Genomic DNA, 27230 nt, shown 5'->3' with positions numbered 1-27230 from the left:
TATATATGAGAGATCAAATTACACCGATGTAATGTTACACCACTCAATATCGTTGTACTCGATACATAGTTTTTAAATTTGATCGTTGGATCATAAGTTTATATCATATAGATCATTCATACAAAATTTTAGGCAAATATAACATCAATACTATTATATTTAAATGTATTTAATTGAAATTTTTCAGGAAATGAACTATAATTTTTATAAGGACAATTTGTTATTTAAATATAATCATGCAAAGAGTGTATAATAAATAAATAAAATAAAATGGGGAGTGTAATTAGTAAAATCATAACAAAAAAATAGATATCCCATACCCAATCCACTTTTTTTTTTGGAAGAGGCCCATCATCATTAAAAAATTTATTTTATTTTAATAATAAAAAAAAAACTAAAACCCTACTCAAACTCAACGAAGCTCTTCAGCTCCATCAAAACGACATTTAATTTTTTCGTATCACAAACAACTTGCACTGACTGACCTCAACTGCCCGGGAAACGCCGCCGGAGTTCGTTGTCGTCCGCCACAAACAGTTAGATACGCCGTCCAGGTTTTCTTTCTATCTTTTTTTCGCTCGATACAATTTTAAATGTGAGATTGTTGTTATTTCTTTTCTGTTTGTAAGAATTAAGATTAGATTAGATTAGATTTGAATGAATTTTTGTTATTAATCAATTTGTCTTGGTAGTGTCTAGTGGAATGAGTTAGATTCCCACACCATGGAAAACCAAGATTTGAATACCAGGTATCCACATTTTAGTGTATGATGAATAAGATTAAGGGCCGGTTTGGATCAACTTAAATTTGAGCTTATGCAAAACAGCTTATGCATATTAATAAGCTGTTATGGATTATTGATAAGCTTGTCAAGGTAGTTTATGAAAAAAAAATAGCTTATGAAGATACAATTTTCATTAGTAAGAACTTATGAATGAACATAAAAGCCTATTTATTTGCATAAGCTCAAAAATAAGTCAATCCAAACAGGTCCTAACTCAAGTGGAGTGAAGGGAACCTATGGAAAAAGAATTGTCTGGTTGAAAGTATTTGGTTATGCTCAATTGTTTAGGAGCAAGAAAATACTCTTTACTTGGAAGTTGGGAGGTCTCTAGTTTAGAAGATATAGGATAAGTGGTACACCCTCGGATCACTATTAAAAGCAAATTTTTTTTTTTTTAAGATTCATTGAATAAGTGATGTATCTGGTCTGATACATCAATTATTCAATGAACCTAAAAAGTGTTTCTTTTTTGCTACAGTGACCGGAGGGTGTATATGTTTTGGGTTAGGATTCCACCCATTTAATGTGTAACACGGTTATTGTTCTTCTGTCCAATCTCTAATCAATGGTGTTGGTTATTTGAAGATAATTTGGTTAAGGTGTATTGAACCAACTTATCTCAAACTGATGGCTGAGATGATTAATGTGTAATTGTGTGTTGTTTTTACAGCGGTGAATCATGATCTTTATGTTAGAGTGTGACCTGGAGAGTCGAGAGTAGGGTTCCTCTATATTGATTTTATCATATAGGGAACGTGTATGACATTACATATCAGTGTTATGAAATAGTGGCCATACATGATTTAATACAAAGTGTTGTCAAACGACGGCTATACCAGCACTATAGCATTGTAGGATAGCAGAACTTGAACAAATTGCTATTTTCTAAGTTTGGCGATTGACAACACAGTTGCATATACATTAAAACAGAGAGTTGAGAGAAGCTTTTTGTCATTGGCTTAAGTTTTGAATTGAAAGTAAATTAATTTATTGTTATTATGATAGGATTTTCTTTAACAGAAGAATAATACTCGATGAATTTTTCCAAAATATGAGAATCTTCATGTATCAACTTGTAGATTTCATTCTGCCTTTTCATTTACATGGTGAATGTCTTGTTTGCATCATCAGAGGATCAAAATGTCCCATAAGGTTAGTTAAGATCATTGCATTTTTAACACAGCCGACAAAACAGAATACCACAATTAAAAGTATTCAAAGTTGAGCATGTTATCAAACTTTTGTGAACTTCAAGTTATTAAAATTTAAGTAATGACACCTACAGACACTACCTTTATATTTGTGGATGTCAAGTAATAATATAAAGCAAAGAACTTAAAGTGAGTAACATCTGAATCAATTCTATTCTTTCCCATTAAAAAAAATAATTTATTCTTTCACAAATGAGAACATTCCAAATTTATTATTGTTAGACTCCTTACCAGGTTTTGAAAAGCAAAAAGCACTGTCAGCTAGCCCTATTGCCTGTGTTTGTGTTTTGCATGTGATTTGTGGTTTCATTTGTTTCCTGTCTGGTTGGTCGTCATTCTTGTATTTCCATTTTGCTATGCTGTTGACTTTGAGTAGTTTCTAAATCATCCATAACATGAGAATATGCACGGTGCGGGTCCATCTTCATTATTTTTTTATTTACTCATAGTCTCAACATTATGCAATGTTTGATGACTCTGCACTATTAAATCCATATAAAATATTCAACAGTTCAATAAGTTTTGTATAATAATATTTAAACAAATGTTCTGCTGCATTCTGCTTTCAGGCTGTGTGCTTGAATAAAGTTCGCAATGTATGTTGAATGAGCTGATTTGCCAATTTGGAGAAATCTTTACAAGCTAAGAATGAGCTTGCTGTTGAGAATAAGGCATCGTTTACACAATGGTTTGTATAGACAACCAGTTTATGAAAGCGTATTAGGGCTTAATGCTAGGAAATTAAATGTATTTTTGAGAAACTTTGGTCAAGTTGCAAGAAAAGAGGAGGAGGAAGACGTAGAGGAAGTGGAAATTGATCAAAGAAGTCTCCCAGCTGATTTTGATCCTGCAACATTTGATCCCAATAACAATCGTGGCCCTCCATCAGAGAAAGTTTTCAGGCTTGTTGATGAAGTGGCGTCTCTAACGCTAGCTGAAGGTGCGGAATTGGGTCTCATTTTGATGAAGAAAATGGGGATAAAAGAAATGCCCAATGTGGGATATATGAAAGCAGGGTCTGCAAATTTGGCCGGAATGGCAACAAAAGCCACAACTGCAGCCCAAGAGGAGGTAAAACCAGAAAAAACTGTATTTGAATTGAAACTGTTGTCGTATGAAGCAGCTTCCAAAATTAAAGTCATCAAGGAGGTGCGGGGCTTTACCGATTTAGGTTTGAAGGAGGCAAAGGATATTGTCGAAAAAACACCGTCTATTATAAAGAAAGGTGTTTCAAAGGAAGAAGGAGAACAGATAATAGAGAAAATGAAAGCACTTGGTGCTAATGTTGTTTTGGAGTGAAGTAATGTATTGCGTTTCTTAGAGCGATGTTTCTTCCAATATTCATAACTTATCTGAAATTTTACAAATTTTTGTATTGTTGCATGAGAATACTGCAAAATTTTGTAGTGTTGTCATCTAAGCTTTGCTCATTTTTTGCTGCTATGAAACAATATCCTTCATTTCCCTCTGGATGTAATAAAAGTGTATTGATACTTATAGGAATTTGCACACAATTTCAGTGACATTACTTTTTACAAGCAAATAAGTGTTTTGTAGACTTCATTCTTTTTATCAATTGAATTTTGAGGTGCTTTCCACCTATGGTGCTTAAAATATTTGAACCAGAGAACCTTACTAGTTGGACCTTACATGAAAGGCATCAACCAAAGTATTAAACACCATTTTCTGTAACTTATTACAGTGTGCTCTATATTTTAGTTGATGCATCAAAACATGAAGAGACAACAAAAAAAAAATCTGTTATTGTATTACAGAAAAAGATAGTGATCTGTTAAGAAGACGGACAAAGCTGTTTTGAAGTTCACCTTGTTTCCAGCTTTTGAATCTGTCTTTACATTTTTAAATTTTGAATATGTTTGCAGTTCATACTGTTCAATAAATTTTGCTCCTCTAGTTCAACATCTCCAATGGTAAATCTTGCATCTGCTCACTAGGTTCCTGCAGATTTATGAAACTTTTAGTTTGAGTTTATAAACAACACCTATTGGAAGGATGTCAATAGGTGTTGTTTAGATGGTCTCATGAATGTATTTATCTGAAAGACACTCCGTTCGGGGTGGTAGGAACAAACCATTTTAAAATTGGTACTCTTGTTAGTTATTTTCATTAGAGACATACAAACTGTATCAGTCACTAATATAGTTCCTTTTATGATGGCCTCTTCTGCATTTGTCTACGATGCTTGCCTCTCAGACTTGTCCAGATCCAAATGCATAGTTCTAATTCTTCGAACTGCAGGGCATGGTCGTAGATTGGGACACTGCAACTATGCAATCTTTATGTGTTGATTTGTTGCATCGCGACCAAAAATGCACCTTCTGCTGAACACTCTAGCTCCTTTGTGACCTGTTCACATCCCTTGGTATCTGAGGAACCTTCGATGCTAACATTATCAGCAGAGTCCCCTGCTTCTCTTAAGTTCTACCTTTGTCGTGTCACATCTTTGTTTTTGTGCATGTATATGTTTAGACATTTAAGAGTTTGTTCAAATTTTCAATGTATTTGGCAAGATTATTAGTGAGATCATAAACTATCAATGGAAGTTTAACAACTTCAGATTTTAATCATCAACACTCTTAGGTTGGTAGCTTCAACAGTCAAATGAATATTTCATCCTTAGCCTTTCAGCCTTCTTCAGGCTTCACATAATTTATGTTCAAAATCTTGTCTTTCCAGATATATGCTTTCAAACATGTTGGAGAGTGGGGAAAGTTTTTCCCTGAAATTGATTCTTGGGTGACAAAAGCAAAACTGATTCTGATGGAAACAAACATTCTAACTTTTATTTTGAATAAAAATTAAACTTGGATGTAAAGACTGCAAAATTATTAAAGTGTGATTATATATTATCATCCAAACAATATCAATTCTTTTCATTCCACTTTTAAAATATCATCACGACATAGAAATCAACTTTTTTAAAATCAATTCTTTAAAAGCCAATGCTTCTAAATTTTTTGAAGCAACTCGCCCCTAACAACTATGAAGCATCGACACAAACACGTACATTACATTGACACAAGCATTAGTTTAAGAAAATAACATAACTGAATGTAATCAAATGTATCGGTGTTGGACACGTGCCAGACACCAGACATGTTTTCAATCAAAAGTGTTGGTGCTATAGAGCCTACCAATAATGTGCATCACACCAAAAATATAATTTTTTAACTGAATACTAAAGAAAATATAAAAACATGTAAAAAAAAAACAAAAAGCATATGAGAGCATAAACCGAACTCATGTATAAGATCAAATCTATTGCCAATCCCAGTATATCAAACTATGTATTCTGATTCTAAAGAGGCAAACTTATTTGTACAAGTTTTACCTTCCGTCTAAACATGAGAAACTCTAAAATTCGCAGAACCAGAAAAAACTCTTCAAAATCAAATCTATCAATATCTAAAAGAAATGGAATAATTCTATAATGAAACAAAACACAAAAAAAAGAGACTTCCCTTTTACTTTATTTCTTTGCCAAAAGCAATTGCAGCTCTAGCTTATTATATCTTTCACTAATGAACTAAGGCATCACACCTCTACTGCCTTTGGCAGAGGGTGTTTCTTAGAATCTACCAACAATTCATCAAGAATAATCGGATCCTTAAGTACCGCATTAACAGTAGAGTGCATCTCATTTGAAGTAAATCCATCATCCTTCATGTAAAATAGGTTCAACACTTTCATCATTTTCCAAAACAAATCCTTGCAATCTCTTGGAACTAAGCTTCCTTTTTCCAGCAAAACTAATCTCAGGAGCTCTCTTCTCTTTTCCTCAATAACACCCTTCAGCTTATCAATGGCGTCATCGTAAGTAACAACTCCATTACCATGAACCATATGCAAACTCACTGCATTCAGTTTCCCTTCCTCAGATTCTCTCTACAGCACAGCAATAACAAAAATATTAGTCACCTCGGAAGACTCAAAACCAAAAATAGAACCACATAGCAGTGATGGACATTATCCGAAAGGTTATAAGGTCAGACTCTTAGCACTGAGCCAACACATCATAAACGGAGAAGGAATGAACTGTATACCTTAAAACCTTGAATATCATTAAGAAGACGCCCGGAAGTACTCATGGTCTTGAAGAGATGATCCAGTTCCTGATTTTCGGATACATCGTCTGAAAGCTTAGGTCCAACAAGATAGAGTGCTGGAAGGACAATTGGTCCTAAGGCAAATGATACATATGCATTTTGCATGTAATCATCAATTGTTGGGATGGTCTTGGTTCTCAACCACTCAGCTTCTGTAAACATAGAGCGCATCAAATCTAACCACTGCAAAGAGAATAAATTCAATCCATTAAGAAAATTCGTAAAAGGGAAAACTCCATTATGTCTTTATGTTACAACGTATATTTTCATGTCATTGAAGCAAGGCCCTGTTAGGATAAACAACTTAACTAAGTGCTTATGTATAAGCTATTTCAATAATAAAATGTAAAACAAAGTCAACACGGTCATGGAGAGTTTATGGAATTAAGCTAAAAACAGCTTATGTACATGTCATCAGTTGTTTCTATAAGTCCTACCAAACAGTTTCACGTGTTTATGTCAGCAGATAAGAACAGATAAGCTATGTCAGTAGATAAGCACAAATAAGCCAATCCAAACAGGCAGGCCCCAAGTTGAGAAAACATAATCTGTTTTTAGTTTTAATAACAAAACACCTCCTAGTTTTAATTTTTCTTTTACATTTCAAAGATCTGTAAAAAGAAAATGTGAAAACAATAAAAAATAATTTCAGTTTTTGCTATACAAACCTTTGAAATCAGGAAATAAAGTAAAAACAATATACACTTTTTCAATTTCAAGTGAAAAATGAACATTTTCTTTGAGTAAACATGCCATGCCATAACATTTCATTACATTCAGAACATGAGGTCCTTCTCAAGGTCTTGCAGGGACAATATTTAGCATTAGTCTAAAAATATAAGCAGAAAGATGAAAAAACATCTTACAATTTTGATAACATTGTATTTCACATTGCGTCCTTGCCGCTCAACAGATTTCTCTCCAATCTCGCAAATTGTGTTACGAACTGCAGAAAATATTATCTTTACCGCCTCAGAACAACCAACACTATTGACATCTACATCCCACCTGCAGTTCCATTTTCACAATATTACTAATTGTGCAGAAAATTTTGAAAAAGAATTTGAGATGGCACGGCATTAACTAAGACTAGGAATATACTTCTCCATCAGTTGAATAAGGTTCACTTGCTCTTCTTCAGAACTCCCAACATCAAAAAAATCATCAACAACCGTTGTGAGCACCCCATTTTTCGCCCAAGATATGCGAGCATCAGAAAGTTCGGGGGAATAAAGAGTAGCTGCACTGGAGAAGTAACAATATGCCAGTTTCTGCCTCGCAAAGTCTAGTTTATCCAGTTTGCTTTCAACAATCCACCTGCAGATGATAGACAATAGTTATATCTAGATATCTGAAATTTTAAAAAGAACCAAAAGAAAGATATACCTTGAAAGTTGTTTCAACTCTTTATTGTGTATTGATTGGCAGAGATTGAAATCTGCTACAGCCAGCTTCAGAGTTTCTTGGTTTGCAAGATTGCAAGATCTGTGGCATACAAACAATCAAGAATCTGACCACAAAAAAGAGAGGAATGAAAAAAAAAATGAACCTAAGATGGGAAACAAATTTGCGGAGGCCAACCTGTAGGATGTTTTTAAAATCCTTGTTTCATCTGCATTGTAATGCTCCACTGATCTCCTGTTTAACAAACGCTCTAAATTCGCATGATATGGAAACTTAAGAACACCATTGACCTGTTCAAAAACGTTTCGTTTTCAAGATGGATTGTAATATTGTATACATGTCGTTAAATTGAATGAAAGATTGAGATAATAAACTACCTCATTATCAACATAAATGCGAATTTTATCAGCGTATAATTGGTTAAAAGAAGAGTCCTGCTTCAGAAGATTTTTTGTCCAAGAATTTTGTTCTACCAAAATTGATTCATTCGGATGTAAATTGACTTGTGAAGCTCTATATAGCTCTAAAACAGCATTAACATCCTTCAAGTACCCTTTCAAGGAATTGGCAAATTTATCTTCTGAATATTCATAAAATGGATCTACAAAAACAACATAAAGATCAGTTTCTTTGGTGTTTTTATCTTAAAAAAAAAAAAAAATACAGAAATTTTAAACTACTTAGCACATGTTTGGATTGAAGTTTACAAATTTACTTTTCGTTAAACCTCATTTGGCACAAAGTTCGGTGAAACTGAGTTTGCTCAAATGTGATTTATGTTTGGGTAACTTTTCTCAAATGGAAGTATGGAAAAATATATTTTGTTTGGATGATACTTATCAAAAGTACTTTTTAGTGTATAATTACCAAACAGATAGTATAAGAGATATAGGGTAATATGGTAAACGAAACCGCTCAATCGGAAAAATGAGAATGAAAAGTAACATGAATCTTGCTTCCAAGCAAACATAGCTTGAAGCCAAACTTGGTTTGGCTAATGGACTTGAAGATTAAAGGGTTTACCAAACATAAAGTTCAAAGTCCATTTTGTTTTACAAAAGTACATATTTACTCTAAACATAACTTGCCAACTACAAACCAAACATGCACTTAAATGTTACGATCGAACCTGAAGAGACATCATAGCCGTTGAGACGCAACATTCGAAATGCCATTGCACAGGTTGTAGGATCTAAAAATATATCTTCTGCTCCTTGTAGCCAATATCTGTTTTTTTCACAAATTAAATGTGGGGATAGTTCCGATACATGAAAATAAAAAGTTTCAATGCAACAGGTGCATGCATCTCACCTGTATGTTTCTTCCAATACACTATGAATTTCATCTTTGAAATGATGATTAATACCCAACCTTTCAAGGCTGTCAATCATATAGAGACGGGCATAGATATCCAGAGGATAAACCGTCGGAACTGAATATCATAAAAAGGAAAAAAAGGTTAAATTAATGCACAAAATATTAGTAGCTAAAATAAGTATCCAGAAATGTAAGTTTGAAATCATACCAGCATTCCCAAACTTTTCTAACACTGATTGAAGGTAACTAAGACAGTCGGCATTCTTTAAGTGCTGAAAAGCGGCTGCTGTTGTGGCAGGTGAATTAAATAAAGATCCATTCTTTCTTTGATACTTCAAGACTGCATTCAAGTCCAATGAGTTCAACATTCCTTCTGATACATATGCTAGATATGCTTTCCACCCTTCTGAATCGCTTTGAAAGCCTCTATATTAATTCAAATGCACCAGAAATAGGTCAGTTTGGAATTTTGTTTTCTTAGGGGTCCTGGTAATTTGATATTCGGTCGGGAGGTAAGTAAGGTCTGAACAAGGATTGTTCCAGTCGGGGTGTGAACTTATATACTACCAATAAATTTGACCTTAACTGAAGCTCGTTAACTAGTTCAGCCCAACCATTTGAAGAATTTAGGCAAAATGAAAAATAAAATCTCTCTACTTTTGACTTTAAAGTATCTGGAAGTTATTAAAAGAATCATTGCATCCATATGCTTGAAAAATCTTGAAACGTATTACAAGAGAAAACAAAAATACTACCTTTGGAGCTCTCTGTCTCTCTTCTGGATCATTGCTTCCAAGCTTGCGGCTCCAATTGGAAGGTTAATGCCCAAATTTTGTGCATATTCAATCAATGACGGAAAAATTATATCAAATCCTATGGGATGGTGTTGTTTGTCATCATTGATTGATGTCAAGTTTGACTCGATAAATTGAAGTCCTGTAAAATTACGGAATTCCAAAATCAATTTAGGTAGGACCTTTCATGTACAAATCTACCCTTAACAACACAATTTTTTCCAAATTCAAATTTAAAACATACAACATGAGTATCGAATTTGAAATGTAGATAAAGTCATAGATATTATAAAACTGAAGCAACATAATCAAATTAAAGGGAGTATTATCCAATAAAACATAATCAAATATATATCCAACGAAGCACAATAGAAAAAGCCAATAAAGTTAACTGGGAGAAGAGTAAAGTACCCTTATTCATCTTATCTTCACCAATACCCCATTGCTTTAACGCAAGGATACACGCTAAGGTAGACAAGAGAGCATCATTGATCAACAACGGATGGCGATCGGGAAGACCCCAAGAGCCATCAACGAGTTGATTATCCAGTAACCAATTCAAGCACTGAGGGAAAAACGGCGCGTGAGGCGACGTTGAAGAAGGAATCATTGCCACAAAAGCTGTATCATATGAAGAAATTGAAAGTTCAACCTTGTTGAACATGTTCTTGATTCTTTGATTAGTGTCTTCAAAACACTACAAGCAATAACACTTATTTTATTATTTCCTTACACTAATTCTCGCAGAAAATAAAAGAATATTTAAGAAAAAACTTCAAATTTTGCATTTCATACCAAAGCTGTAGTAGCGTTCTTATTCTTCTTCGCAGTTGATGTTATCATCGAAGAATCTGTTAAGAAGGAAAAACTATCAAAACCCTTCATATAACGATAAATGCATGTTTCATATGCACATCATTACAAAGCACTGAAACAGACACGGACACCAACTAGTTAGTTACACGGTAATAGTTTCAAAAATGGTATAATTGAACGTAAGTACGCGTGTTAATGTCGTTTGTCAGTGTCGTGGCAGTGATTGACAATGACACGTGTCAAACACCGGACACACATTCAATACATATGTTCTGGACTTATGATTATGATTTTTTTATCAATAACTAGCTGTAAAAGTAAATTCAACTCCTAGATACCGTTAATCAAGAAATAAATATCTCATTTTGGAGTTAACAGTTGAAAATCAAAAATTTCAATTGTGTAATTTTATCATCACAGCAAACACCAAAATTTTCCCAGTATTGTTCAATGTAGCAGCTTCACCAAATTCTTAAAAACAAAAAAAATAAATAAAACAACAAAAAATATTCCCTCTAAAAAGTAGAAATTTGCATGGCCCTTTAGCACAAAGAACATAGAAAAGTTTGAAAATTGAGAGGAAAACAAAGAGACAAAGAGAAGAGAGAGACCTGAAGTTGAAATGCAAGAGAGAGGAATGATGAATCGTGAAAGAGACATGATGATGAGAATGAGACAGCATGGAATCAACTGTTGGTGTTTCAATATCAAGTGCTCTTTATACCTTCGAACGTGTAATAAATAATACTAGATTCTGCCATGTCAGCACTTTTTCATTTTTGTGAAAAAGTTGGTAAGCTGAGAAAATTAAGGGCGACTAAATTTGATTTTTGATTGAATTGGTTTTCAAAAAAAAAAATAAAAAATTTTGAGGGACAAAAATTATTTTTATTGAAAATCGACTTTAAAATGAAATAATAAAGGAGAATATTTTTTTTTATATATATAGAAGAGGCTAATTTATTAACTTAATTGATGTGGATGAACTCCGCAAACATCACTTATTACAATATGCGGCAAATAAGCGGAAACATAATTAAAAATAGTAAGAAAAAAAGGTGTTGAGTGTCCACATTGACCAAGAGCATGATAATTAGCTTCTCTCGACACAAAATAAATCGAACTCTTCTAATCTCTACTATGAACAAAGTGTTGATTAAGTTGAGAAGATGGATCAAAGGGACACGGGTCCCTTGTTGTAACTGCTTCATGCAGTTTCGCGCAGTGGTCGATCTCAGTCATTGAACATTGATCCAACGGTTCAGATTATTCAGTTAGTTTTCACACAGTTTAATCTCAGCCACTTATCTTTGATCGGACGGCTCACATGCCTTACAACTTCATGTTGTTACAGCAAAAAAGCTGCTTTCGGATCAAAGGAGTATATGTGATATGCCATTTTTTGATCATATGAAAAGATAGAGCTACTAGATTTGATCTTACGGTAGAAGCCCTTTAAGAAATTGTCGTGATGGTCTTGTAGGATTAATTTGTATTATTGTCAGTGTAATTTTTTTAATATATACATATATAGAGGTTGTTTCATTTTCTAAAAAAAAAAATATTTTATATTTATAGTATAGTAAAAATTAATGATATAAATATACAGAATTGGAATTGTAAAAAATATAAAAGAATTTGGAGACCTTGATATGGAATCTAGTAAGAAGGTGGTCTTTCAATTCAATAAGGTATATTCTAACAAGTGAACAATACATTGGTCGAGATAGTTTAACAGGTTTGACCATTTGAGCTAATTTATAAAGAGGCAATTCAAATTTCAAGTTTCAAGTCCTCTCAAAGAGAAAAATACTAACATTCGCCTCTAAAAAGGAAAAAAAATATTGGCCTTAAAAAATTGTTCTAGGTGGACTTCACGAATGTATCTGCCAAATTGTCCCGAGAATTGCTCTTCTCCTTTTCAAACTTGCTCATTCTCTTAATTATATCGACATTTTTCAATGTGAGTTAACTCACATAGGCATATGTGAATAAACAAAAACAAAAGGAAGAAGAGCAATTTCCAATTGTTTCTCCTCCATTTGGAATCTTTGGAAATTTATTTGGGTTTTGGTTTTACTGTATGCCCACATGCACTTTTCTAATAGCATTAGCTAAACAAGTTTGTCCTAAAATTATGGCATTTTTTGTTTTTGATTCACAATGTATATTATATTTGTTCAACTGTACCCTCTAATGAATATTAGATTAATATAAATACATCATTAACAAGTTATTAAATTTCTTTCATATATTTATATTTTTCTTTAATTTATTATAAACAAAGGAAATGTGACACTCATCGTAGGACGGAGTGAATAATAACTTTTTTTTTTCTTGTCCAAATAGTCTAGTAGTTGGAAATTTATCTTTAACCCAATAATAACTTCACTCAACACACTTTTAATCGATCAAAGAGAGTGTGTTCAAAAGTGCGTGTTAAAATATGTATTGCTAGCATTCCTCTTCAATCAAATTATCATCAGTATAATAAATGTATTAAGCATTTAATTTTATATACTAACAATATAAAATAGTTTTATGTGAACATTTCATTATATCTTATTTTTTTGGAGATTTTTCAAAAATAATATTATTAAAAAAAATATATTATAATATTGTTTGGGGTTGTATTTGGGCATAGACATGGCTTGCCGGGAGCATTTTGATAATCTTATAGTAGAAAATAACTCTAAGATATTTATCGACATGATTTTTGACAGTTTCAAGTTTAACGAAAAATCTCTATTTTAGTTCATCATATCAAAAAGCTGTTGAAAATGAAATTGGTTGTTGGTTTTATTAGTGCTGTTTCAAAAGGTCTTACAGAGTACGGTGTGAATATACGCATGTGTCGACGGCTTCTCAATTTTAAGTCCAGTTACCTAGTTCAATATACAGGCGACAAGCAAACGTATCGGCTCATTTCCTGATTAGAGCAGCTATTGCAAGTTGTCACCATGTTTTTAGTCATGTTTTAGCAAGTATGGTGAGTTGGACTCTAAAGGCTAACTAGAGTCGGAGCAGGCCTGCAGGTTCAACAAACGCTAACAAAAGTATTTACAGATCACTAACCAAAGAGGTTTAAAAGCTAGTAGCAAAAATTAAACTCACAACCTTGCGGGCGAGTAACATTTTCCCACTCAACTTTCTTCTATCAAAAATAAACTTATTACATTGTAGATGCAATTAGTTTAAACTTATTACTTAATACAACTTCATTTTGAATAACTACTGTATTTTATTTTAGAGGAACTAGTATTATTATTATTACGGGGAAATTACATTCATCTTCCTTGAGGTTTATTAAAATGTCACTGACATTCCCTCTAATTTTAAAACTTACACGAACATCCCGTAAGTTTTTATCAAATAAACAACCTCCCTTATCTATCAACATCGTTAATTTTCCGTTATCTTTTTTTGGTTTGAAGAACAACGACGTGAACAATGAAATTGGCAACACAAACAGCAAGAACATATTCTTCATGATTGTTGAAAGAGAACATACATATGTTTTTAGCTTCTCATAAATGAACAACACATGAAATGAGTTTAATAACAACAATTCCATTAAAAATGCGCATGCATAAATAACAGGGTAAATGTAAGTGTCAAAAAGTGAAAAAGATATGGTGATACTTTTGATATTTTGTCGCATGTCGCATGATGTTCTTGAATTGTTTGAAATTTTCTTTAATGGAATTAATCGAGTGAACTTATTTGAATCGTATGTCTAATTTTGTTGGAATATAAGGTTTTGGAGATTTAAATGTGCTAAAATTCCATTAAAGATTTTTCTTTGATGATTTCTTGAAAATAAAAATTTATGTATGTTATTAGATGGTCTAATGGTCTATTAATTTCATTCATGTGTTAGGTTGATTTCTGGAAAACTAAAAACATATGTATGTTAGAACGTTCTGTTTCAGCAATAAGAAACAATATGCTCTTGTCGTTCACATCGTCATTTTCATTGTTCGCATTCCGGCATTTTAAAAATTTGTTAACGGAGAGTTAATGGTGTTAACAAAGAATGGAGGTATTTATCAATTTGATGGGAACTTAAAGGAGATCAGTGTAAGTTTTAAAACTAAAGGGGATGTCAGTGTTATTTTAATAAACCTCAAAGGGAGGTGAATGTATTTTCCCCTGTTATTAATCTCTGTGATTTAATTTATACACGCTAGTAAATAATTTTACATAGACATCTAGTCACGTTTCATTATGTTGTCGCAGTGCAAACAAATTTTAGAAAACAGTATTACAACATGATAATAAATAGTGATTAAACATATAACATTTTTATGCAAAAATTACTATATTCATCTTTTATTTTATCTTTTTTCTTATAGTTTAGTCTTTATTTTATTTTTTTTGAAGGATAGTCTTTATTTATTTATACATTAGTTGTAGTTGTTGATATTTTTACCAGAGAGTATTTTTAATACTTTTTGGCCACCTCTAAATCGTGTTTAAGGTAATAAATATGTATGATTATGATGATGGGACGAGGGATGTCTCATGAACATCACCAATGCTATATTTTTCTAAACTCAGCAGGAAGAAGAGTGCACAACAACAAGAATTTATTGCTATTTTCTAACGATGATGAATTTCCAGAAAGTAAAGCAGACCATGCATCGTTGGAGGTTGACGAGTGATCGAATTCCATGTGATGTGTCATATTCATTGATGTAGATATTTAAATATATTTTAAATTAAGTAATTATTTTTTAAAATGTCTAAGTTGTCAATTTTCAATGCACTTTATTACCCTAACTTTCATAAAAAGTTAACATTTAAATTTTTTAACTAGCATCCCGAGAGCACTAGTTAACATTTTCCATTCTTCAAACACAGTCATGGTTGGTTCAGGCAACATATTTAAAAAAAAAAAAAAAAATTACTCGGTCACTCACATGTCTAATTCGGAATTTTTATTAAGATTTTACCTATTATATACTTACATTAGTTAATATTAAGTTAATAAAATTTCGTTCTCAAAGTCACAGGGAGATGAAGAAATGGCAACACACTTTTAAGTGTTTTATTTTCGAAGTTTTGATGTTTTGACGTTGCATTATGGTACAATTGGTGTGAAAGACTCAGGTGAGTGTAAATTTTGATCGGTTTGAGCAACAAAATCACTCAAAATCGAACCAAACCAGCCTGCGAACAACGTTACTTTCGATTTTTTTAGGATCACAGTTTGGTTTGGTTTTATCCAAGCTGATGAACACCGTTACTTTTTCTTTTAATATATAAAGTTAAGATAAGAAATCATTAATTCATATTTTACACATACACACTGGTTGTGCATAAGAGTGAATAATCATCACCTCTCTAAATCAATGAATTTTTCTTTTTAGATAGGCCTAAATCAATAAATATAAAATTGAAAAGAAATATTAGTTGGGTACTGAGTTCTTAAAACATCAATAGTTTGAGAACAAAATTGAAATGCTAAAAACATCAAGGAAAGAGGAAAGCAGAGATGATTGAGTATACACATGGAGAGAGGGAGCATTTGTTTCAGGTACTCCACGAGATTATAACATACCAGTGTATTTAAATTCTGATGCATAATGCAAAAAGAAAGAAAGATAATTGTTGTTTTTTCTTTTTAGGGTGATAAAACACCTAAAATACACAAGTGTTACCAGTAAGTAGTTAAGTAGATGTACAAAAGCTAAACCTGCCACTGTAGAATAACCAAGCCTTGTAATATTGAAAATGGGAAATAACAAACATAGCACAATATGCATTTTTGTTTACTGCCCTCCTTGGTTCCTATTCCATGACAAATATGATGGATCTCCAAGTTGCCTACAAAGAATGAAAAATAGGTTAGGATTAGGAACTAACAATAACAATTCAAAACAACCACTTCAAGTGGCTGTTGAAGAAACAGAGAATTTGATTTCCAGAAATCGTTTTTAGCTAACGAGAAAAGCACTGAAAGTCTGAAACAAACTGTTCTGAGATTTAAAGGAGTTGAAAGAGTTAAAGGACCGGGTTCAAACCCCGGTGAAGGAAAATATATATCCCCAACATAACAACTAATACAACAGCATTCTCCTATTTTAAAAAATAAAATAAAAAATATCAATAAAATTTAAATTATACAATGGACATATTAGAAAAAATGCATAATGTGTATCAAGATCCTCTCTTGCCTTGACTGCCAATGCAGCCAGAGGTCGGCCATTGGATTCATACAACGGCCGAGAGCATTGATCTCTCGGCTGCATCTGTCTGCTGATGCAGGATAGTATCTGAGCTCAATAAATCTTGTTAACACAAGAACCTCACACTCTGAAGCATGGGTACTTGTAAAAATATGAAGTACCCGTACCGGGTATGCATTTTTGCTCATCATTCTATTGTGGGTGAAAATTGTGGCTTTCTCTTATATATTAACATGTTAATGTAGTATTATATGTGCATGTGAGTTTTTTTGTTGTTGTAACCAACTATACTTTTTCGACTTTTTAAACTTTTATCGTGATGATTTTGTTGTAAGTTGAAGAATTTAGCTTTCTCATGTTGTATTATATAACAAAACTCATGATTTTATTGACGTACCCGTGCTCTTCATTTTTAAAAATTACCGTATTCTCGTACCGGTACCCATATCGTACTGGGTACCGTACCCATACCTATGCAACATAGGCCTCACAGCAACTTCAAGCCACAGTTTTTTTTTTTTTTTTTTTTTTTATCATTAATCTCTAAACTATGTGCAGACTGCAGACTCACTAAAGGGAGCTTATAAAGAAAGGTATTAGTAATTTAATTTCAGAATCAGCCAATCGGCTACATAAAATAAAAGTCACTCTAATATTTAGATTCTAATCAAATTGACAAATATAATAAATGCCAATTTCAGGGTTAAAACGGGTGAATGGATTGAAATTTTAAATGTTAGGCCTAATATACAATGTTCCATGTGCTAATTTATGCAACAAAGAAATGCATTCAACACTGATCAAGCAAAAAAAATGTAGAAGCACATGAATTTGCGCTGTTTCAAAAGGAACTTGTATAGTCTAAAAGCAAATAGAGAATGCAAGTACGTACCTTGGCTTGACAAAATATACAATGGTAAAAGCCAACGATAAAAAGAAGCATAATCCTCCAACAGTGAGATAAGCAATGCCAAGGAAATCATTCTTCCCACCAAGCCAACTAGTAGTAGACAGTACGAGCTTTTTCTTGCCATTGAAACTGTATGTGTTATAGTTATTTTCAAGTGTTACATCTATGAGGTCACCTTGATTCAAATCCACCTCTATCTTTCCATATAACTTCCTAAAAGTTGGTAAGGCAGCGGTTCTCATCCAGACAATAAGATCCTCCTGCTCATTCAACTGTTCCATAAAATATTCAAAAGGTGAGCATGGTGAACAAAATAAATATTGGAAGTTATTGAAAGTTTAAGATGAAAAAGGTGTTTGGCACATAAATTTCCATGTGAAAAGTCATTTCTATATGTACAATATGAGTAATACCCATAAAATATGAAACACTGACACTGGTAATAATCTGAGAAAATGAATTAATTAAATGTAATAACATGTCAGTGTCATGTCAGACACTAGACACACCTTCATTTTGAAGTGTCAGTGTTATAGAGGTTAAAACATTATAGCTGAGTCTTGTGAAGAGAGATAAGTATACATGAAAATAGAAACTAACTCATCAAAACAAGACATCATGAAGCTACTTACCGGTATCGATTCATTAAGATGTGCGCCACCTATTATAGAACCATTCTGGAAGTTTTTGGGAAAAACATCTTTTCCAAATTTGTGCTCCCTATCACTCTTCCAGGAGATGCCTTTCTTGTTCACCGTCAAATTTGTATTGTTGACGGAGAAGCTGTATGTGTCATTGAATAAACTCCAAGCTATGAGACCACAAGGTACAATTGACCTGTTATTTGCAGTATCTTCAGGCTTACAAGCACTTACTGAGTTCTCTCCCTTAGGACTCCTCAATTGCTCATCACTTCGACTTTTAACATACCTAAATTATAGAAGATAACTATGATTATATGTATATGAAAAATCATGCATGATGGATCAATTATTACAAATATATAAAGGGTGAAAATAGACTACTGCAAATACAAGATGAATGCATGGAAATGCAAAGAGAAATGGAGTCCAGAGAGGAATAAGATAGATCCCAAAGAAGGGGAAAGGAGGGAGATTATACAGATTCTTCACACTCAACTTCTTGTAATTCCTCCTATCCTTTCATCTCCCCTCTAATTCTACAACTCCCTCAAAAAAACGTTAGGTATGTGGGACTTGGTGTTCGTGCACAGCACCTTACATACCATGCTCCAGGCCATGTGTTCATCTCTACTGAGTTAGTAGGTTATCTAATAACCTATCTATTTACTCAATTAATTCTTTATAATCAAACCACTCCCTCTCATCCTTTTTTAATGCTCATTTAATTTCACAATTCTGTCCAAAGATAGTTAGGCATATGAGACCTACTGCTCCTGCACAGACCTTTGGTACATTTCCCTCCAGGCCACTTGTTCAACTCCACCAAATTACTTGACATAAATAAATGTGATAAAGTGAATTGAGTATGATAAATCCTTATATACTGTCTAAAATAACAAAAAAAACTAAGCTTGTGTTTACATCTACCCAAGACTTTAAAATAAATTGTATTCATTAAACTATAATAACCAATTTTATAAGAAAGTTGAACTCAATAGATGTTTTTAATTATGAATACGTTTTAAGTATTTTCTTTAAGCATCTGTATGTTAGTGCTGCTATTTTGTTAGTGTTAAAGTCTTAAAGATAATATGTTCTGTATCTGCTATTTTGTTGTAGCACTCATTCAACTATCCAATGCACCACTATTCATTTTTGGGTTGCTTGCTCTGGGCCACTATCTGGGATTCCAGTCTTACATGATAGGCTATATGAAATTTCATTAGGATGTTTAAATAGAGTATATGCTTGACAAATACTTTAATTGAATTAACAAGTTAACGCTTGAAAAATAAAAAAGAATGTCTGATATGTGCCAAAGAAAAGATATTGCATACCGGCGATGATTCTGGTAAAAGTTGTCAAGCTGATAGTATACATAAATAGGTGATTTCATGTGCTTGGTCACCTTTTCATAAGAACACAGTTCAAGAAAAGATTATAAGATTGCCGCAATGTGAACTTCATTGAACTTCATGAATTATGGGACATAGCTAGACTGGTGCCAAGGAGACTTACATTCAGTGTTATGTTGCACGTTTTATCTGTTTCAGGACTCTGAATGAATGCTACCTCGTCTTTAGTGCCATCCGGTAAGCAGTCTGACTCATACCCATAAACAATTTCAACAACCTGATAGGTACAAGAAAGTGAAAGGCATACTCAGCCTTACATGTATCTGTAACTGTACACATAAATTCAATTCATTATAGCACTTGTGCTTACCTTTCTTGAAGCCATTAGCGAAGCAACTCCGATAGGAATGAACACAACACTGACAAGCAAGAATGCCGAAATAACCTGCAGGGAGACACTTAAATTAAGTACAAATTTACCACTGCATCAATAACAATTTGAAGACACTAGTCGAATATATAACCATGAGCAATGAATTCAAAAAGGTATCTAGTAGTGTTACCGCTCGAGGAGTAAGAATAGGCTTGCAAGCTGGAAGTTCTTGCTGAGTAAACTTTGAATCTAGAAGATATTAAATTTTGAGATAAACTCCATGTCAGTTCAGATTACTCTTCATACCCAAAATAAGAAATAAAACAGTAATTATTGGTAAATGAGCACATACTATCCATCGGCATACATCTCTCCATCTGGTCAATAAACAACCAATATGCACCCCAAACACTTTTTAAAACAAATACGAACTACAAAATCAAAATAGAATGAAAATGGGGTGGAAATTCGCTACATAAAGTATGATTTTTTATTTTTTTTAAAGAAACACTATGATTTTGTTAAAACTCTAAAGTGTAGCTTTTGCCAAAATCAGCATCACACTGCGATTTTGACAAACTCTAGCCACCAATACAAGTATTCCCAGTATAGAGCTAAACCACACAAACAGGTGCTTCTATGCAAGTATTATTATTCGGGCATATCATCATTTTGGTCCCTAAATATGTGAGGCACCATCAGAATAGTCCCTAACTTTATGGACCAAATTGACAAACGAAAAACACATTAAACATTAACCGCAACCAAGCCATATCCCACTAAGTGGGGTGGAATACATGGATCAAATAACAAAGAACACATTTGATGACTAAATTAGCTAACTACAGACACATTCAATGAACAAAATGACTAAAAAAAGAAATGTTAAACTGATGTAATTTTAATACAATCAAGGACTTTTGCCGCAACCACTCACACATTTAAGGACCAAAAGGACTATTTACCATGTACTGGTATGGATTTTGGACCATGACTCGACCCAATTCCCCTACGCATTAAGGCATATATCCAAACTACATGACCTGCATCCGAGCATAGTATGCTCACTCTCAAGTCCTAGCGGCCCTCCTAGTCATGTACAGCTCTGGTCAGTGTCATTGCTGACTCGGCCAGAGCAATCAGTGCTCAGATACTGCGGGACTAATCGTGTGGGCAGAAATCCGAGACCATGGGACCCTGCCCACCAGCCTAGACCTTTCGGTGCTAACCAGGCCTGTATATATATATATATATATATATATATAGGAGGCGACTCTAATACAACCCGAATCCCCATCCGCCTCTCTGCATTCGAGAAGCGGTTAAACCTATATACCCCTGGCTAATTCTGGCAGGAACATACCCATTATTATTCACTCCATATACAGACTATCAAAGTATCAAATCACAGTGATACAGACACATCACAAGAGAACATCAAGAAGCACAATATCCCTTTTCTTCACAACATCCACTCAATTTAACTCTAAAGAAACACCTGGATTAAATCAAAACTATCAAAGAATCACATCATACACACAAATCACAAAAGATCATCAACATTCCCAATACCCCTTTTTAAAGAAACGCATAAATTCCATTAAAAATGAAAACTTTCAACAAAAAACAAAAATGGGTCACTGAAAAATGAGCTGAAAAAGCCAAAAAGTAGAAGGATCGTAGAGATTAAGAGAACATTACACTTGGGTCGTTTTGTGTTTCTTCTTGGAGCAGTGGAATCGGCAGATCCAGGAGCTTCTGCTGCTGCTGCTGCTGCGCTGGAAGACGCCATTTATGAATCGGAATCGAATTTAATCGATCTCAGATTGAAAATTGGAAATCGAAACCCTAGAAAATGAAGAGAATTGGGGATAGTTAGTGAGAGAGAGTGTGTGATTGAATAAAGTTGACTTGGGCAGTTTGGTGTAAAGTGGAAGGCGACACCTCCAAAGATGGTGGCATTTAGAATGGACAAATGCAATATTTGTGCACAAAACACAACTTGTGCATTTATCGACAGCTGACGGTTTTGGTGGGGTCCAATGACCTGCTAAAAATAAATAATTAATAAAAAGAAACATATTATATTGGGAAATATTGGTTTTATTGTTTTTTCTGTATACACCCCCAAAACTTGAACATTGAGAGTAGTAATTTCACAACAACACATCACCAAATTAGTTTCTCACATTTGTTATTTTTTTTTTTTTACGGTTTCCTTCTTGATTCTCTTCTCCTCCATCATGATCTTCATAGTATCCATCAACAATATTCACTCATCATCAACCAACCTACCCATCAACAATATTGTTCAATATCAGTTCATTTTTCTATTGAAGTTTGGAGATTGGATCTTAGTTTGGTTTGTATATCTGGATTCATTGAAGGTGTTGGTAGAATTCTAAAATCTTTAAACTTGAAGGTACGTATAAGCTTAGTAGATATGATGAAGTATGTTTGTTGAATACTAGCACTAGTTTTTATACCAGAAATGCATTTTGAACAAGATGGTCACCATTGAAGTTGTTGTTCTTGAGTGTTCTTCATTTTCGAATTGTAGATTTACTTTTATGCAGTAATGCACGGTCGTGTGGATTAAACACACGGTCGTGTGTAAACTCACTGGTTATTAGTAGGATCTGTACTGAAGCAGACACACGACCGTGTAGATTTGTGGCACGGTCGTGTGTGAGTTACTGTCATTGAATAAGTTTTTTTTTTCTTCTAATAGTATATCCAACCTAGTTTTCCTGTCGTTGGCTATAAAAGTGATTGTGTCTAATTCAATTTATGTATGCATTAGGAACATCAAAATGTATATGAGTGAAATTCTTGAAATTTTTCAAGTTTCAAATGTGAGCAACATAATGGGGGAAGGCAACATAGGTGTGGAAGGTTCAGAGGTATGTTCAAGTGATTACATTGTTGTCTAAAATATTATAGAAGTTGCATATATTAGCAAAAAGCGTACGGTAATTACGCTTGTAGGTTTTGCAATTACTGAGTTATTTAGCATGTTATATTCTACAGGACTTGGACAGTGGCTCTTCTTCGGAAAGTGTCGTGCGTTCCTCGGATGATGATATGGAAGACACGTACAATTCGATGTATGGGTGCAGTTTTGATGATGAATTTGCAGTTGATTGCATGACTGACTTTGACAAAATTAATTTCAATGAATTAAGTTCTGATGACATTATGATGTACCATTTTCCGGATCGTTTACTTGCATGGGTTGTCTAGTACGGACGATATGATGTACTGGAAACACACTGTTAAGGAAGATGGATCACTTAGACATTTATTTTGGTGCGATGGTGTTAGCCGAATGGACGTGTTTGGAGATGTTTTGGCTTTTGATGCTACTTATAAAAAAATTAAATATAACACACCGTTGGTTATTTTTTCTGGAGTAAATCATCACAATCAAAGTGTAATATTTGGCAGTGCAATTGTTAGTGATGAAACTGAGGAAACTTATGTGTCTCTCTTGCAACGATTTCTTGAGGCAATGGACGGAAAGGCACCTGTGTCGATTATAACTGACGGAAATTTATCCATGAGAAATGCTATTAGAATAGTATTTCCAAATGCTCATCATCGTTTGTGTGCCTGGCACTTGGCAAGAAATGCTGCAAGCAATATCAAAAATCCACAATTTGTCCCGAAGTTCAAACGATGTATGTTCGGTGATTTTGATATCGAAGAATTTGAAAGTAGGTGGGAGAATTTGGTCGGTGAATTTGGGTTAGAAAATAACAAGTGGATTCATGAGCTGTGTGAGAAGCGGAATCAATGGTCAACTGCCCACATTCGGGTACATTCTATGCTGGTTTTAGAACAACCACAAGATGTGAAGGTCTTCATTCTGAATTTGGAAAATATGTTAGTGTGTTGTCAAATCTGGTGGATTTTTTAAATCATTTTCTCCGGTGGCTTAATTATGTGAGATACAGATAAATAGAGGCAGATTATGCATCTTCCTTTGGTGAAATCGTTTTGCAAACTCAACTTAAATGTTTAGAGAAGTCAGCTGCAAAAATCTACATAAGGTCTGCTTTCAAGATCTTTAGGCCTGTATTGGAGAGAGCTTGTCGTTGTAAAATCGAAGAAACTGTGTGCAATGGTTCGATTTATAATTATAATGTTTTCAAATACCCTAGAGATGACATTCATTGGACTGTTTCATATTGCCAAGAACGATTAAAATTTGAATGCTCGTGCAAGAGATTGGAGACATTTGGTATTCCTTGTGAACATGTCGTAGGTGTTTTAGTGCATATGAACATAAGAAAATTGCCGGAAACTGTTGTGATGGAACGATGGACCAAACGTGCTAAAGATATAATCAATGCACAAAATGCTAATAGTTCAAGTCACCGGGATCCTGCTTTTGTAACTACATATGTTATGTTTGTGGAGCGTTGCAATAGGATGGCAAACACCGTGTTAAAGTGTGGCAATCCAGATTATATACACAAAACCATGGAAATGGTTGAAAAACACACTGAGACATTGGAATCATTCAACATGGGTCAAGTTGATGAGGTGTTTGGTGTGGGTCCAGAGACAGCAAGAAGTTTAGGTAATCCGCAGCGGCGTAGGAAAAGAGGTGGAGCAACAGCCGATTCTTCAACTCGAAATGCAATTGCGAACAAAAAACGAAACACGCCTAAATGTGGAGTATGTGGAGGAAAGGGTCACAACTGCGTGTCATGTCGGTTCCGTCACGGAGCAACTATAGGCTCAGAAACTCATTATGAACAGAAATTCTATGATGACAACGAGGATTGGAAAGTTCCTATGGTATGTATGAAGTTGTTATTGTATTATCTTAGAAATGTCCATATTCTTATCAAAGTTTTAAACTAATTAAATATTTTTTGACAATGTAGGAGGACTTGAATTAAGTGTGATAAGTGATGGAGGAGACTGAACTTTGAAGAATGTTGTTAAAGTGGAAATGTTCATGAATCGAAGAATTTGATTGTTTTATGTAGTTTGTTAAAATCGTGTTTGTAGGTTTGTGTGTGCTGAGACTTAAAGTTTCGAATTTGTATTAAATTTAAAGTTATGTCGTTGTGTGTTTTGTTGTTTGAGTTCCCTGAAACTCAAAAGTAGTTATCTTGAAGTTATGACTATTTTGTATGTGGCTTGGTATGTACTCAATATTATGTCGATGTTTTTAAGCACTATAAATCTACAAATATGGAACATCATCTTATAATAATTAAGCAGTACCAGAATTCGCATAACAAAATCGGGAAAATGTGCGGAAAAAATTGAAAAAGGTGCATATAAAGAAAGTAAAAAAGGGTTTTTTTTTTTAATATGGGAACCCACACGACCGTGTGTGCAGTTGACACGGTCGTGTGTTCACTCATTGGTTGTTTCATTTATTTTGTAATGGCAGGTGCACACTACCGCGCATACATTTGACACGGTCGTGTGTGATAATCTGATAGTGTATGTAGTGTGTCTGCATTAAACACACGACCGTGTGTGCATTTGGCACGGTCGTGTGTGACAATCTAGTATTTGAACATGTCTATATTGAACTTTTTTTGTACTAACAAGTGCACATATCCAATTGAACCAACAATCATTAACATTATATATTTAGACAACATACGAGAGTATCCATCATGGATGTGTACGAGGTAAATAAGTTAAGAGCTAAATAAATTACAACAAATTACAAAAACATGATAATTTTTCAGAAGTTCAAAGCTAAATAAGGTACAATAGGTGCAAGTCGATTATTGTGGACCGGCTGGAGGATATTGCATGTTGAGTCGCTGCATCGTTTCTGCAAGCATTTGTCTGATGAGTGTAACCTCCTCATACGTCCTGTCAGCCTTAGCCTCCATCCTTCGACGCCAATCATCGTCATTTTCCCTTCCTTCCATAGGTTGTTGTTGTTGTCCCTCACCCATTTCTTCATCTTGCGCAGGCTGCCCTGGAGGTACCTGTGGATCTAAATCATTATAAAGCCAGTTTGCAAGATTTGTTGTGTCAGTTCTCAATGGATCCGGCAACAAAATTGAATCTTCGTCGGATACCAACAATCTAAAATTCCTGCCTTCACCATCTATGTCCCTAACCATATGTATAGTTTTACAAAAATCAATATCAATGGTGTATTTCCCCTCAATGCCAATTTCATCAGTTGCCAATTTCGCTCCCAACTTCCAAGCGATGAAACTAATCAATCCCCCGCTGTCATCTTACCTTTGGTTTGAGCCGCCACATATGCCAAATGGTTAAGAAGGTAGTAGCCAGTGTTTACAGCACGGTTGTGAACCATAGCCCATAGAATGAATAGCTCATCAGCCCTCACCGTTACTGTTTCTGGCCTACCGAATATGATGCAGGCCATAACTCTATGTAAATAGCGGAAAACAGGGTTTTGGATCATACTAGCCTTGGCGGTTTTAGATTCAAAATGGCCCCGCCCAGTAGTTATTTGTGACCAAAATTCGTGTTGGTCATAATTTTGAGGCCTATAAATGGGGTTACGAAAGACATGAATGAGCCCCGTGCTTGCGAAGCCCATTCTGTCACAAAATTCAGAAAGTGACATGTTGTACTCTACGTTACCCAACTAAATGAAACGGTGGAATTTTCTCTATCCGAAACAAAACAAATGGTACTCATAAATTCAAGTGTAGATGTTACAAAGGTGTAATGTGGTTCTCCTACAAAATCAGTCCAACCTATGTTATCAAGGAGTGTCATAACATTGGCTTTTATCTCGAATGCCTCTAAAGCACGATAATCGGGATACCTATTCACACAAATTTCTCTGTTCGAAAGCATGTTGTACCTTTCCCGTTCAGATGCGGAGGTCAGAATAATTCCCCTCTCATTATGTATACCCTTTTTCTTAGTGCCGTAAGAAGTGCCACCAACATCAACTCCCTTTCCCTTTCCCTTAGAAGCCATTTTTCAACACTTTTGTTCCTGTCGCAAAGTAAAAAACCAGTTATAAATCAATCTTAAGGAGAAACCACTACCACATTCCCACGGTGGCATTTAATTTTCCATTATAGATGTATTAGTAACAACAATCAAAAGGGTCCTTATATTTTGATTAGGGTTAGGGTTATGATTAAATTTATATACAAACACAAACACAAGATTATTAACATTTTCTGATAATAAAAAAAATAAATTCATACCCAAATAAAAAAAAACCAAATTCATATGCATATATTCATAGACACACTTACAATTTTAACTGCTAGATCAAACAATTGAACTTTGAAATGTGTGGCTTTTAGTGATAACATGCATGCACAAA

General features: G+C 34.0%; 3 protein-coding genes and 1 pseudogene across 4 annotated transcripts; 2 read left to right on the top strand and 2 right to left on the bottom strand.

Annotated features, from left to right (window-relative positions):
* The first annotated feature begins 401 nt into the window (after positions 1-401).
* On the top strand, positions 402-3493 carry LOC146948868 (uncharacterized; annotated as a pseudogene). Its single transcript, XR_015027056.1, has 2 exons — positions 402-554; positions 2566-3493. The product of XR_015027056.1 is annotated as an uncharacterized LOC146948868 (transcript).
* A 1746-nt stretch (positions 3494-5239) lies between these two features.
* Positions 5240-11143, bottom strand: LOC146948867 (ent-kaurene synthase-like 1). The gene is made up of 14 exons (XM_085745048.1): positions 11066-11143; positions 10434-10489; positions 10050-10335; positions 9600-9780; positions 9053-9270; positions 8839-8959; positions 8657-8754; positions 7905-8128; positions 7705-7817; positions 7510-7608; positions 7225-7440; positions 6990-7131; positions 6061-6306; positions 5240-5902 (listed from the first exon to the last, which is right to left on the bottom strand). The coding sequence occupies exons 1-14, from the start codon at positions 11112-11114 to the stop codon at positions 5552-5554; spliced, it is 2400 nt and encodes a 799-aa protein (XP_085601174.1). The 5' UTR covers positions 11115-11143; the 3' UTR covers positions 5240-5551.
* A 4912-nt stretch (positions 11144-16055) lies between these two features.
* On the bottom strand, positions 16056-21825 carry LOC146948866 (ALA-interacting subunit 3-like). Its single transcript, XM_085745047.1, has 8 exons — positions 21629-21825; positions 20118-20176; positions 19925-19999; positions 19718-19831; positions 19537-19607; positions 18188-18485; positions 17538-17827; positions 16056-16283 (listed from the first exon to the last, which is right to left on the bottom strand). Exons 1-8 carry the CDS (start codon positions 21717-21719, stop codon positions 16229-16231), a joined length of 1053 nt encoding a protein of 350 aa, XP_085601173.1. The 5' UTR covers positions 21720-21825; the 3' UTR covers positions 16056-16228.
* Positions 21826-23183: 1358 nt separating this feature from the next.
* Positions 23184-24837, top strand: LOC146948865 (protein FAR1-RELATED SEQUENCE 7-like). Its single transcript, XM_085748441.1, has 3 exons — positions 23184-23786; positions 23894-24733; positions 24823-24837. Exons 1-3 carry the CDS (start codon positions 23184-23186, stop codon positions 24835-24837), a joined length of 1458 nt encoding a protein of 485 aa, XP_085604567.1.
* The last annotated feature ends 2393 nt before the right edge of the window (positions 24838-27230 follow it).

Source organism: Medicago sativa, chromosome 2 (genome assembly GCF_051527215.1).
Source record: "Medicago sativa cultivar Bolivia chromosome 2, Bolivia_mono, whole genome shotgun sequence".
Taxonomy (NCBI): Eukaryota; Viridiplantae; Streptophyta; class Magnoliopsida; order Fabales; family Fabaceae; genus Medicago; species Medicago sativa.
This window is presented reverse-complemented; position numbering and strand designations above follow the sequence as displayed.

Excerpts from the sequence above, each read along its gene's own strand:
- LOC146948865 (XM_085748441.1), top strand. The coding sequence starts at position 23,184 with ATGTACTGGAAACACACTGTTAAGGAAGATGGATCACTTAGACATTTA. Across the intron at positions 23,787-23,893 it reads AACAACCACAAGATGTGAAG|GCAGATTATGCATCTTCCTT; the intron begins GTCTTCATTCTG and ends AGATAAATAGAG.
- LOC146948867 (XM_085745048.1), bottom strand. The coding sequence starts at position 11,114 with ATGTCTCTTTCACGATTCATCATTCCTCTCTCTTGCATTTCAACTTCA. Across the intron at positions 10,490-11,065 it reads CTCTTGCATTTCAACTTCAG|ATTCTTCGATGATAACATCA; the intron begins GTCTCTCTCTTC and ends CCTTCTTAACAG. Across the intron at positions 9,781-10,049 it reads TGAAGATAAGATGAATAAGG|GACTTCAATTTATCGAGTCA; the intron begins GTACTTTACTCT and ends GTAATTTTACAG.
- LOC146948866 (XM_085745047.1), bottom strand. The coding sequence starts at position 21,719 with ATGGCGTCTTCCAGCGCAGCAGCAGCAGCAGCAGAAGCTCCTGGATCT. Across the intron at positions 19,608-19,717 it reads CGTGCAACATAACACTGAAT|GTGACCAAGCACATGAAATC; the intron begins GTAAGTCTCCTT and ends TCTTATGAAAAG. Across the intron at positions 16,284-17,537 it reads GTATATTTTGTCAAGCCAAG|GCAACTTGGAGATCCATCAT; the intron begins GTACGTACTTGC and ends CATTCTTTGTAG.